The sequence below is a fragment of the Enhydra lutris genome, unplaced genomic scaffold (assembly GCF_002288905.1).
Source record: "Enhydra lutris kenyoni isolate GAN:26980312 unplaced genomic scaffold, ASM228890v2 scaffoldscaffold9, whole genome shotgun sequence".
NCBI lineage: Eukaryota > Metazoa > Chordata > Mammalia > Carnivora > Mustelidae > Enhydra > Enhydra lutris.
This window is the reverse complement of record NW_019154093.1, coordinates 5,267,428-5,281,136: the sequence shown is the minus strand read 5'-3', so window position 1 is coordinate 5,281,136 and position 13,709 is coordinate 5,267,428. Positions and strand designations below refer to the sequence as shown.

The 13,709-nt window shown below is 46.9% G+C and overlaps 1 protein-coding gene across 1 annotated transcript in view; it reads left to right on the top strand.

The window, feature by feature from the left end:
• Positions 1–13,709, top strand: part of LOC111143057 (CUB and Sushi multiple domains 2) — a 614,630-nt gene that overhangs the window by 411,824 nt on the left and 189,097 nt on the right. Inside the window, exons 16-21 of the mRNA XM_022496499.1 lie at positions 2,268–2,406; positions 3,454–3,641; positions 4,394–4,582; positions 4,810–4,926; positions 11,342–11,557; positions 12,982–13,170. Coding sequence (XP_022352207.1) covers positions 2,268–2,406; positions 3,454–3,641; positions 4,394–4,582; positions 4,810–4,926; positions 11,342–11,557; positions 12,982–13,170 — 1,038 coding nt within the window. The remainder of the gene's footprint in view (positions 1–2,267; positions 2,407–3,453; positions 3,642–4,393; positions 4,583–4,809; positions 4,927–11,341; positions 11,558–12,981; positions 13,171–13,709) is intronic.

The window sequence follows — 13,709 nt, the reverse complement described above, 5'->3', positions numbered from 1 at the left end:
GCCTCTCTGCCTACTTGTGATCTCTGTCTGTCAAATAAATAAATAAAATCTTTTAAAAAAAAATGGGCATAATAACTGCATAAATGTTATGTGGGGTTTTTTTAAATCATTTTTTTAATTTATTTTCAGCATAACAGTATTCATTGTTTTTGTACCACACCCAGTGCTCCCTGCAATCCGTGCCCTCTCTAATACCCACCACCGGGCCCCCCAATCTCCCACCCCCCCACCTCTTCAAACCCTTCAGGTTATGTGGTTTTAAATGAAATAATACACATAAAGTACCATTGTAAGTCATTGATAGGAGTTTCTACTGCCATTTGTATTACTGTTCTTAGGTTAATTAAACTTCCTAATGTAACACTCTGTTAAGAATGCTTGACAATCAGAGTACCTTGGTGGTTTAGTCAGTTGAGCCTCTAACTCTTAATTTCAGCTCAGGTCATGATCTCAGTATGGTGAGATTAGCCCAGTGTCAGGCTCTGTGCTCAGTAGGGAGTCCACTTGGGATTCTCTCTCCCTCCCACCCCTGCAATCCACCCCCCCACTCTCTAGCTCTCTAAAATAAATAAATAAGTCTTTTAAAAAAGAATGTTGACAATTATTTTCAGTCTTTCCAAGAAGTTCATAGAATTGAGAGAGGAAGGGTGCGGTATATTTGATCCTGTTTTTTGAAACTGATTAACTAGGGAAACATGCAAAAACAACAACAACAACAAAAAAAAAAAAAAAACCTGCAGAGATGGAAGTACTGGGTAGCTCTTCATTTTCTTCCTGGTCTTGTTTAGGACATTTTTGGCATCTGATAGCTCCATAGTAAGGAATTCCAAAGGACATAGGGGTTCTTCGAAAAGTGGAAGTCTGCTTAGTTTTGGATCTCTGGACTTATGGTGTCTTCTTAGGTCCGAGTCCAGGCTCTATCACCAACTAAAGCAGAGCTGGTTGCTGCACCTGCATAAACCTGTCCTAGCTGTAAAATGGGGAGAATAATAGCACCACCCTTGCAGGATTTGTGTTCTGTGAAGAATGAGCATGACTGTCCGTGTGAGCCCATGAGTGGCCGTGGTGGTGACAGTGGCCACAGTGTGGGTAGTGGTTGGTGCCAGCATCCTCCTCATTGGTCCTGGGGAGGTACCAGGTGGGTAAGGTTAGAGTGCGTTAACAAACAAGCCCCCAATCTCAGTGGCTTAAAAACAGGAATTGGTAGCTCACACAGGCTACCTGAGCTGCATGTTTAACACTGGTCACCAGGGGCCCTGCCCCTTTGTCACTTAAAGGCCCAGCCTGAGGGGACTTCCATCCTGACACTTGCTCTCACCGTCAACAAGGCAGAAAACGGCAAATCTGGCACCAGCTCCTCAACTTTCCCCATGGGCGGGACCGCACCACTACTGCTCTCGTGTGATTTGTCAAAGCTGTCACGGAACCTAAGATAACTTGAAAGGCATGCAGGATGAAATCTGACCACCTACCAGAAGGAGGAGGACTGGGCTCGCTCTGATGAGCACCGCAAGGGCCAAGGTCCAGCTGCAGGAGGAGGCGATGGTGAAGGAAGGATGCTGGTGGGAACAGGAAGCTGAGGGATGGGAAGAGTGAGACCGACCAAGGGACTGAGAGGACACACGGGGTAGGATTAGAGACATGTCTGCACTACCCAGTGTCTTGTGGAATCACCTGCCATGAGCCACATTCATTCATCCTTCCATGCATTCATGTATTCATTCAAGCAATGATTACTGATTCCTGCCACGAAGGGATAATTGTGTGCCAAGCTCTAGGCTAATGCTGGGGACTCCAAATTGGGAAAGACCATGAACAAGGCCCCTGCCCTCAAGGAACTTACAGTGGAGTAGGTCAAGGCCGAGCTCCGAGCTGAGCTTGGGGATCTGCCCACTGCCCGTGCCAGAGGTGGCTGGATCTCTGCTTTTGCCACAAGCCTGATGCAAGGAGCGAAGAACAGAGGAAAAACCAGTGCAACCCAAATATTAGCTGTACTTCAGCCATCCTAGAATGACAGAGGACTTTGTTTAAAGGATTATTTTTATTTCTCCCCTCTGGCCTTTAATAAAAGTCCAAATGATGTAACTGAGCATGTCTATAAAGGTCCCAATAGACAGAACTCACAGTTTATATAGTTTATGTAATTTTCCATAAAAACAAAAACAATACTTGTTGGCAGATACATTTTATAGAGAGAGTTTTTATTTGTTTGTTCATTTGTCCCCCCCCAATACAAGAAAGTTGTTTCTCTCCCTTCTGTTCCCCAGCTCCCTGCGGTGGTCATCTGACTTCGCCCAGTGGCACCATCCTGTCCCCAGGCTGGCCTGGCTTCTACAAGGATGCCCTCAGCTGTGCCTGGGTGATTGAAGCCCAGCCAGGCTACCCCATCAAAATCACCTTCGACAGGTGCCTGCAACCATAACCTTGGAGGGAACAGAGCCAGGGGTGGGGGGAGGGGTAGATTTCTTAGGAGTGGTGGTGGAGGGGAGCCTGGGGTAGAGGGCGGAGGACCAGCACGTTTGCTGAAATGTTAGCAAAGTCAGAGAACATTGGAAAAAATTGCCCTGGATGAAGACAGGCCACATGGGCTTTGCGCTTGGCCTTGGTTTCACCTCAGTAGTGGGGTTTGTGTTGTTTATGACTGGAGGAGTGAGCAGAAGTGTGGGTAGGGTATCACTTGGGATGTCAGAGCCCTTCTGCCCCCCTCACCCCCAGTGACAGAGAGTGGGCAGATAGACACCATCAGATGTTGAAGCAGGCATTGGCATCTGAGGAGTATAACTCTAAAATTTGCAGCATGGAAAGGCAGCCTTCCTGACCTTTGACCCAAATCCTGCTCATATGCTGCATTTCCTGTTCCCACCCCAGGCGTGCCCCTTGGGTGGGGAAAGTAGCAACCCAAATATGAACAGAAACTTCTTCCAGACAAAGCATCCATAGCCTAGAATAGCAGTGCTCAAAACTTTCCATGAGAGTCCAATAGTAAATATTCTAGGTTTTGTAAGCCACCTGTGGTTATCTGTTGCATATTTTCTGTTTTCTTTAAAACATACCCCTTTATAAATGTTAAAAACCATTTTTAGCTCTTAGGCCATACAAAAACAGGCTATAGAATAGATCTGGCCCTGGACTATAGTTTACTGAATTCTGGCCTAGAACATTCTGACCACCCCCCATGAGACTAGTCATTGTGCCTCTAAGTCTGAAGATGCATCTTGACCCAGGCCACAGGAAGGACTGAGAGAGTGCCCAGCCATCGGAGGTGGGGGAGGGGCTAAATGCAGTGGAGAAGGCCCTTCCCTATCACTAATGAATGTGTGCAGATTATATTAAAATGTCCCAGCCTGCCAAAATTTGGTTGTTCTGAAGTCCTGGGTCAGGCAGGACCTTTTGTCATTTGCAAGTTAATAAGCCTCAGGTTTCTCAAGAAGTCTACATTCCCATCTTTGGCAGATTTAAAACCGAGGTCAACTATGATACTCTGGAAGTTCGAGATGGACGGACATACTCAGCACCCTTAATCGGGGTTTACCATGGGACCCAGGTCCCCCAGTTCCTCATCAGCACCAGCAACTACCTCTACCTCCTCTTCTCTACCGATAAGAGTCACTCGGACATCGGCTTCCAGCTCCGCTATGAGAGTGAGTATTGGCAGGGAGGCAGATGACAAGATGGGCTGGGAGGAGGGTGTAGGGACCAAGGACTGTTCCAGCAGTGGGTCCCCAACTTGGACCCATCCCAGTGGCTTCCTCAGTTAGGCTGTGCTCCTGGGGGGCACTCCCCTACTCTCAGCATCTGTCAGAGCCCACGGGAGCTCAGAGGGGAGCCTCTGGAAACAGTGAAGTCTGATGACCCACATACCACAAAGCCTCTTCTACCTGCAGGTGACTGGGCACCACCATGCCAGGCTGTCTGGGGACAGAATATTTGAGGATGGTGAGGCTGAAATGTGATAGCATCTCTCGCTCACCCTCACCTCCCCATCGCCTTCTGCATCCATCTGTGCTGCCTCAGTTGAACGAGATGGATGTCACTTCCACTCTTTGTAGACCAGTAGAGAAAGTGCTGGTTGAGAGCGCTATGAGGGCAGCCCATGTTCTTACTCATGTCTGTATCCCCAAGACTTAGCGTGGTCTAAACCATAGTGGACACTCAACTTATGTTAATTGAATGAATGGACGGATGGACAAATACTAGAATCAGCTTATTTTCTCTGAGAAACAGGTCTTCGGATGTCATAGCAGATGTCGACAACCACACTTGACACATGGGTAAATGACAACCTCAGCTTTCTGTAAATCAGGGCTCTCTCCTCCCTCCCTTTGTGGGCCAGCTAGGGTCCTTCTGTGGTGATGGTTAGCTGTCTGTTCCAGCTGTGGGCTCTCTTTTCCAGCTATAACACTGCAGTCAGACCACTGTCTGGATCCAGGGATCCCTGTAAATGGGCAGCGCCATGGAAATGACTTCTATGTGGGTGCTCTAGTGACCTTCAGCTGTGATTCAGGCTACACGTTAAGTGACGGGGAGCCCCTGGAGTGTGAGCCTAACTTCCAGTGGAGCCGGGCCCTGCCCAGCTGTGAAGGTGAGACACGCCTTGCAAAGGGGTGCTAAGGTAGTGGATTCCTTTCCTGCTGTGAAGACCAGGAGCTAGAAGGGGTATTGACTCTCCCACACATTAGTGAGGGTTGAGGGTTGAGAGAAGATGGCTCCCCAGCTCCCAGGAGGATTGGTTGGGGATGGGGATATGTGGTGGGGTGAGGGAGCTCCCTGGGCCACTCTGGTCTTTCAACACTGTCTTTACTCCTATAGCACTCTGTGGTGGCTTCATTCAAGGCTCCAGTGGGACCATCTTATCACCAGGGTTTCCTGACTTCTACCCCAACAACTTGAACTGTACCTGGATTATTGAAACATCCCATGGCAAGGGTGAGTGGTTAGGCCTGGAGCAAGTATTGGACTGTGACATGGTCAGAACCCCATGTTCTTCAGGTCAAGGTGGCCTCAGTGGGGATCTCCCTATGTAGTGACCTCAGCATTTGGTCTGAATTTTTCTCATCAACAGGAATACTCCCATAAGCTTCCCATCTCTTTGAATCACAGAAGACATTCCACAAATATTTTTAAGAATCTAAAATCTTCATGCTAGAAGATACTGTAGAAATTACCAGCTATGAAACCCTACATAATGCAGGAATCTTCTCTAATTGCTCCCGACAAGATGGCACCACACCTGCCTAAACAGCCCCAGCAGTGGGAAGGTGGCCAACATATTCAGCAAATGGGCACCTGGTGTCATTTTTTGATAGATTGGACCCTTCCTAATAGCCTATTAGATGTTCCTGAAGCTTTTTTCCTTGTTCTGTGTCCTAGAGGAACATAGGATCCATCTCCCCCCTCTCCTCATGTTCACCCTTCAGACACTGGACCCGTGAACCTCTTCTTTCATAGCTCAGCTGTTCCTCGATGCCATGTTTTCATACTCCTCACCAGTCTGGACTGTTACCTCAACTTCCCTCACATGAATAATCTTTGGAAATCCAAGTTCAAAGGAAGGGTGCTGGTTAGAAATAAACAGGAAATAATATAGTCTTTGATTCAGCAAATATTAATTGAATAATGCCACCCATGCAGCAGACTCAGGCTGGGAATAAACAGTAACCAGGCACATATGGCTTCTATCCTCAGAAGCTTATTCTGAAGTCCATCCAGGGTCACAGTTCTTAACCCCTGCGCACTGTAGCAAATATGTTAATGCTTAGACTGTACTGTAGAGGTTTTGATTCTCCATGTTGGAGATGGAAAACCGGCATCTTTGATTTCTGAAGACTTCACTAGTAAATCTGATGCATGCCCTTGAATAAGAACCTCTCATCTAGAAGAATTAACATGTAGAAAAGCCAAGAAAAATTTTTAAAAGAGTAACTCTTTCAGATAGTAAAATGTTATTGGCTAAAATAATTTTAACGATGTGGTATGAGTATTGGAATGGACACACAAACCAATGCAGGCATATGAAGGTCCAGATGTAGAGTCCTGCGTGTGTGTATGTGTGTGAGACTGTGCATGCACACACATGCACACTTCTGTATGTGTGTGAGAGAGACAGTTTGTAGTATATAATTAAAGTGTCATTTCCAATCCATTGAAGAGAGGATTGATTATTTAATAAATGGTTTTTAAACACTAGACTTAAACACTTGGGAATAAAAGAAAAGAACCAAACAGACCTCATACATTTAACCACATAAATTCCAATACTAGAATAACATAAAAATCTAACCTCAGGTGGGGATGTACTATAAACAGTAATACTAAAAGCAGAATACATAAAGGCAAAGACTGTAAGATTTGATTAAATAAAACTTTGAGTGGATTTATGTAAAAAAACAAAAAAGGCCATAAAAATTTCAGACAGTAAGTGGACAAAATTATTTTCAACATATATAATCAACTAAAGATTACCAACCTGATGCATGGAGAGCTCTTAAAAATCCTAAAGAAAAACATACCTGGTCTCTAGGCCTGTAAAATGAGCAAAGCTATAAATGCTTCATAGTGGAAGAAATAGAGATGAAAGGACATTGACCCCACTCATAATTAAAGACATGCAAATTTAACCAGTAATGAAATACCATTTCTTTTTTCAAGTCAGCAGAGAATATCATAACAGTGTGGGAGACAGTGTACAGACATGAATACTCTTCTTCAGCACTGACATTGTATAAAATGGTTGAAATTCTCTGGATGATGGTTCCATGATATGAATCAAAAGCTTTCAAAATATATGTGCTTTTGGACCCAGCAATTCCACTCCTTGGAATATATCTGAAAAAAATAAGTACAACTGTACATCAAGATTCAGCTGCAAGGGTGCTTCCTAAAATTCTTTACTAATTGGAAGATTAGTTAGCTACTGAAATGTCTGTCAAAGAGGAAATGTTAAATAAATATATGATACCTATATATAATGCAACACTATGCAGCTATGAAAAGCCATAATGTGAGAGAATATTTAAAAACCTACAGGGTAGGAGTGCCTGGGTGGCCCAGTTGGTTAAGTGACCAACTCTTGATTTGAGCTCAGGTCATGATCTCAGGGTTGGGGGATCGAGGCCCATGTTGGGCTCTGTGCTGAGCATGGAGTCTTCTTAAGATTCTTTCCTCCCTCTCCCACTGGCCCACTTTCCTCTCTTTCTTTCTTTCTCTCTAAAATAAAAGTAATAAAATATTTTTTAAAAATAAAAAAAATTTAAAAATAAAGACCTACAGGTGTAGTTGTAATACATTGTTAAGCCAAAAGAGATGTTTGCCAAAAGAACATAGTTTATAAAAACTAAACCAAGATATGTGTATAGAAAAGTATCTGAAAAGTTATACCTCAAGACGTTAGTGCCACTACTCTCTTATTTTTATCTTCTCCGTTTTTTCTAATTTTGAGCAATAAAAATATTACATGTAAACTATACTACTTGTGTAAAAAAAAAATTGTAAGAAAAGTCACTCAAAGTCTCCCCACATGTGCTTAAGGACTTCACTTTTGCCTCTAATAGGCCTGACCTAACTGGGATTAGGGTGGCATGCAGCTTCTTGGGGAGAAAGGACCCTGCAGGCAGTCAGGGTGAGGCCTGGTTGTCCCCTTCTCCTTGAGGAGAGGAGGGATTGGGGCAACGTCCTTGTTCATCCTGCGGAGCTGTTTCCAGTAAGTCTTGGCCAGAGTGGACCAATGTGGGAGCCAGAAGCTCCTCTGTGGCATCAAGAGGGCAAGAAAGGCAGCTCCTCATAATCCTTAAAGGAACATCCCCCAGTAGTCATGATTTTCTTTCTGTCTGGCATCTGTAATCACGGGGGGGCAGGGTATGTTTCTCTATACCTTTCTATATGTGTCTTTGTCTAGAAGTCAATGCGATTCAAATATTGAGCAAATGCTTATGTTATACTTGCACTTACCCTTGGTGCTAGGAAAACCCAGTAGCATGAACCACTCTGGCATTGCCTGCCTTCAGGAAGATTAGAGTCCATCTAATGTACCATGGCTAAGAGCAGATAGAGGTAGCAAACATCCAGCGGCCACCCTAGGGCTTGATTAGATGGTGTCCTGAAGTTGAAACTTGGGCCAGTCTTCAGGGATGAACAAGTATTAGCCAGGACAAGAGGTGTTCCAAGCAGAGAATCGACACAGGGTTGCTGATGTATGACCTGGTCACTTCTTCCTTAGGACCATTTAAAGGCTTTACCAGACCCTTAGTATAAAGCTTGAAATTATAAAATAGCTGGCGTGAGCCTATAGCCCTTGCTCACCTTTCTCAGCCTACTTCTGAGTCCTGTAAACACTAAGTCCTAGCTACATTGAAGCTCTCTCAGTTCCTAGAACTTCCCAGACTTTTGTTGTCCTCTAGAGCTTTGTGTATTGGGTTGCTGTTTTTCTCCCTGGAACACTTTCCCCCCCTGCACCATCTCCACCACCCTTCTTGTGTGGCCAGCTCTTCGTCTTCTGAACTCACTTCCTATAATGAGCTTTCCGGACCCTTTCTTCCGAGGCCTGGGTGTGAGCTGGGTTCCCCTCTGGGCTCCCACTTGATCCTGTGCCTTCCTGCTCCCCGCGCAGAGACTCCAAGCCCTTTGGGAGACATGCCTGCCATGTTTCCTGCAGCTTCCTTAGGTTCTGGCTCTATGCCTGACACATGAGGAACTCAAGAAATATTTATATGAATAGAATTAAATTGAGCCCAGACCCTTCTGCAGAGGGCAATGCCTGTAAGAGTATCTCAGGTTAACAAATCCATTAGGTTACTGACTCTGATTGATCCCCAGCAGGCAGAGGAACAGCTGGAGAAACTCCGAACTCTATGAAATTCAGAATTGTTCAACTTCCCAGCCAAAGGGAATGGCTAATTCAGGAGTGCAAAGAATGGGCCCTTGCTGAGACCCCAGAAGTGAAATTTTTTTCAATCCATAAGGCTGTCTAGAAGTTAGACAAGCTGAGCAAAAAGAAAACCTACTGTGTGTTGGACACCATGCCGTGGGTTCTGCATCTGCTATCCTAATTGTTCCTCGCTCCAAGAATTAAATGTTACCTATGAGGAGATGCTATCATCCCCATGTTATGGTGGAGGAAACTAGAACTCAGGACACACTTGAGCAACTTCGGCCCAGACCATTCAGTTAGTAGATGGGCAGTTGACCCAGGTCTGAGTCCGTCCCCCCTCCCAAAGCCCACGCCTTTTCCACAGCTCTGAATGTCTGCCTGGCGTGGTACCCACATCCTTCATAGGATTCGACATGGTCACGCCAGTGAAGTATCGGTTTGTGTGTGCATCTGTCACACCAAATCTGGATTCAGACTCCAACATGGGGCCTCTGTGACAATGTCTTCATTTTCTCACAATGACCAAAAGAGCCTCAAGCAATCAGCACAGCTGGGAAACCCAGGGGCTTCATCTCAGTTGTTTACTCATCCTTAGAATGCCAGCCAAATGTTTACTCCTATGGAGGGGCTGTGTTTGCACGCTGAAGAATAGAGTGCGAGGCTTAGTGCTTCATCAACTCCAATTCCCTGTACTGTGTCTGATCCACTCGTTACCCAACCCTTGTTTTACCAGGAGGGAAAGACATTTCCACCGAGCCTTTTCCCAAGCACTGTAGACGGAGAACAGTTTCTCGTGTGCACCTGTGTTGATGTGTTGGGAGGCGGATAGGATACACGTGGGCACACATACCTGTGCATCCCCAAAATGCTCATACCCATCCTGTCAAAGACTGTGACCCCGTGAAGTCTTCCCAACCCTCCGGGCATTGTTGGCACTCTTCTTCTGTGCTGCCATTCTGGACTCTTGCTATGGATGTGTCAGTCTCCTCCACTAAACTGGGAGATCTTTCTCACTGCTTAGCCCAGGCCTGGCACTTAGTAGGTGCTTAGGATTTGTTCCCTTGAGGAAATAGGTCCATAGATATAACATAGTTGCTTGGGCACAGGGCATTTACAAGCTGCATGCCTGGTTCCATCACCTCTTTGGGCTTCTCTTTCCCCTGCCCCCACCCATAGAATCCCCCAAACTCTGGGCTTACCAGCTCCTATCCATAGAGAAGCAAGACTATGAAAACATTTTAAATATTTTAGTATTGAGAGCTTGGACCCAACCATGATTTATCAAAAACTTGTTGCTAATTATCTAGAGAAGTATTCCTCAAACTTTTATGTGCCTACAGACACATAAAGGACCTTGTTAGCATGCAGATTCTGATTTGGAAGGTCTATGACAGAGGCTGAGATTCTGCATTTCTAACAAGCTTGCAGGCAAGGCCCATACTGCTGGTCCATGGACTTTGAATAGCAAGTGAATCTAGCCCCCCTAGTCTAGCCAAGCACCTGCCCTTAGCACACCCACAGCATACATTCCCATGGGCGTGCTGATGTGTGAGTGGGCATGCATTTACACATGGGCCCACCCAAACACAGACGGCCATCTGGATCTGGTCCAATAGCTGCTTCGGGTGTTGAGATCCTACCACCCCATCTTTCTCACCGCCAGACCCATCTCAGCACCTGGCCACCCCTCCTGCCTGTTCTCTCTCCACAGTGGGAGAAGCAGTGTCATGGAGCAGTTTATTACACAACCCTGCAGTCAGACTGCACCCAGATCCCAGCTCTGCCACCTGCTAGATGGGTGACCCTGGACACGTGCCTTTCCTCTTTGTGCCTCAGTTTCCTTGGGTGTAAAATGGAGATGAGTTATTGGTGGGGTTAACTGGGTTCTCAGATCTTCTCTTCCAATTGATAGGGGCCAACTACAGGGCAATAAAACACATAGCATAGTGACATGCAGATACTTAGTGCTGAAATGTTAGTGAATATTATCGCTTTTGTTTAGTGCTTGCCATTCTGCCCTCGGAATATTCTGAATGATGTTTGATAGCGCTTTTGCCACTCTGTACTGTAGCTCTTTGTTGAATGTCTTGTATATACCCTTGCTCCTCCCTGGCCCTGGATCCTAGCCTGGAGGAAGCACTTGTCAGATATACAAATACTTGTTGAGAAATGAATGAGAGAATCCGTGAATGAGTGAAAGGCTATGAAGCATTCTCACAGACCTAGCCATAAATCTTTCAAATTTGACAACCATAAGGCGGTGTCCTTCTCCCTGACCTGTGGGCAAATGGCATATTCTGGATCATTCGGACGCATTCGTTCTGGTTCCCCCGTAAGTGACTATCAGTGCATGCTTGCACCCCAACCCACTGGTAGACGTCCACAGACTGGAAATGTTTGTGCCAATCCCATCTCACACTGGGGCTGTTGTAGCCATCTCATTTTGTCACCTGGACCCTTCCGGTCTCTTGGCAGGTGTGTTCTTTACATTCCACACCTTCCACCTGGAGAGTGGCCACGACTACCTCCTCATCACCGAGAACGGCAGCTTCTCGCAGCCCCTGAGACAGCTGACCGGCTCACGGTTGCCGGCCCCCATCAGCGCTGGACTCTATGGCAACTTCACTGCCCAGGTCCGCTTCATTTCTGATTTCTCCATGTCCTACGAAGGATTCAACATCACCTTCGCAGGTAAAGCATGTTGGGGTCCCCTGGGGGAAGAGATGGCAGAATATTCTGCCTCTCCCTCTGCTGCCAGCCTCTGGTCTTCCCAGCAGATGGACATTGATCCACTTTCCAGTCCCTGGAGAATGACCTCACTTTTGCTGCAGCAAAAGATTGTTGGGTTAGACACAAGGAGGCCCTCCCTGTGATGGACTGGGAAGCAGGTGTTTAGGGGAATCTTCCCTGAAGGTGTTTAAGATCCACTCTGAAAATCACCAGTATAACTGGTTGGACTAGGATGTCCCCTCCTGTCCTAGGAATACGTGATTCTTCTGCTGATTTCACTTCCACTGTTTCATGACCCCAGCAATTAAATAAGAGGAGGAAGAAGAAGAAAGGGATTTGAAATGAACATATTAGAGTCTTATTTGGGGACTTCTTCACCAATGCTTATTTAGTAGTAATAGATATTTATCTCTGTGTTTAGGAATCCTATGCAGAAAGCTCTTTAATTTGGCATTCAGGAAGAAAAGCGGACCCTTCACTGCTCTGGTCCCAAGTACCCCACCACTCTTATCCCACTGCTTCCCAGAGTGCCTCTTCTCATCCCACGAGTTCTCCCAGAATGGGCAAGAGATATCTGGCCTCTAGGAACTGGGATATGGCCCAGCTCAACCCCACGCTGTCCCTCCAACAGAAGCCACCTGCCATGGGCCTGGCCAGGTCATGGATATGTGGGACATATCTAGCCACTATGCCTCCCCCCATCTGAGGAAACCTCCTTCTCTTTACACATAAAGCCCTGGGGCACTGTGCCCCAGAAGGGAGATACCCTTGGGGACAATGGAAATTGTCACTTCTGTGCCCTCACTAGAGGTACTGGGCTGATCCCTGGGTGATAAGTGCCATTCCATCATGCTTGCCATCTGCCTCCAGCACCAGCATTGCTGAGACAGAGTTTGAGTGAAGCATTCGGATTCTTTCTCCCAATGTAAGTTGCCCTCGGCTGGGTCATACATTCTGACCCTCTAGAACAAAGCTGATTGAATTTATCTGGGTCAATGCCTAGGGAGAGAGAGGCAGGAAAGTCTTTGAGCCCTGAGGCTTGGGGTTAATATGGGGATGAAGAGTCAGAGGAGGGAAAGGTCAAGTCATGGGGACCCTCATAAATACTTCCAGGAAGGATGCTTCCAGAAACTTGGTGTCCTCTCTTTGCTTGCGGTGGGGAGCCGTCCCCAGTATCCGAAGCATGGTGTTACTCACTTCACTGTGTGTCTCTCTGCCTCTGTTCTTCTTAGGATCATTCTTCTCTTCTCTTTACCTTTTGTGGGCCAATGTGTATGTATTCTAACCTCTGTCTGTCATTACCTCTGGCCCTTTTCTCCCTGGTGTTTGTGTCTGTATGTTTCCATATTCTGTCTCCAACCCCAGCACTCCTGCTCCTTTTCCAGAATATGACTTGGAGCCTTGTGAGGAGCCTGAGGTCCCAGCCTACAGCATCCGGAAGGGCTTGCAGTTTGGCGTAGGCGACACCTTGATCTTCTCCTGCTTCCCCGGGTACCGTCTGGAGGGCACGGCCCGCATCACGTGCCTGGGGGGCAGACGGCGCTTGTGGAGTTCGCCTCTGCCAAGGTGTGTTGGTAGGTGGTCACGTGCTTTCATTTTGCTTCACTAATGGGGTGGGCCAAAAGTTAGTCAATTGCTGTGAGGTGGTGAAACACACGCGGGCCCAGAGACCAACAGGCTTGGGTTTGGGGACTGCCTTAGCACACACTTGCCTGCAGTGGGGCCTCAGATGGGAGGCCTAACCTCCTTGCCAGGCTCTGAAGAAGACTCTTCCGAGCTCCGGGCCCTACGGGTGGGGAGAGGTGGAGTGATACCCAGGGAGCCAGGACAGTTGCTGGTCCTTATTTGTAAGGCTGATGGCTCTGCTCGCTAAGGACTCCACACAGGGCCAGATGGAACACAGCCTGGATGAATGCTCGCTGTTAGCATTACAGTGAAATCTTGCATAAAACCCCAATATGCCAGAGAGCTAGAAGCCACAGTGTGCTGATTGCAACAGAGGCCGTGAGGTCAGCCCAGCCAGAGACCTCTCTGTGGAGCCCGGGGCTCAGCGAAGGACAGTCATAAACAGGCTGGCAAGATGGACAGGGCTGGGGCTGCACAGTCACCAGGG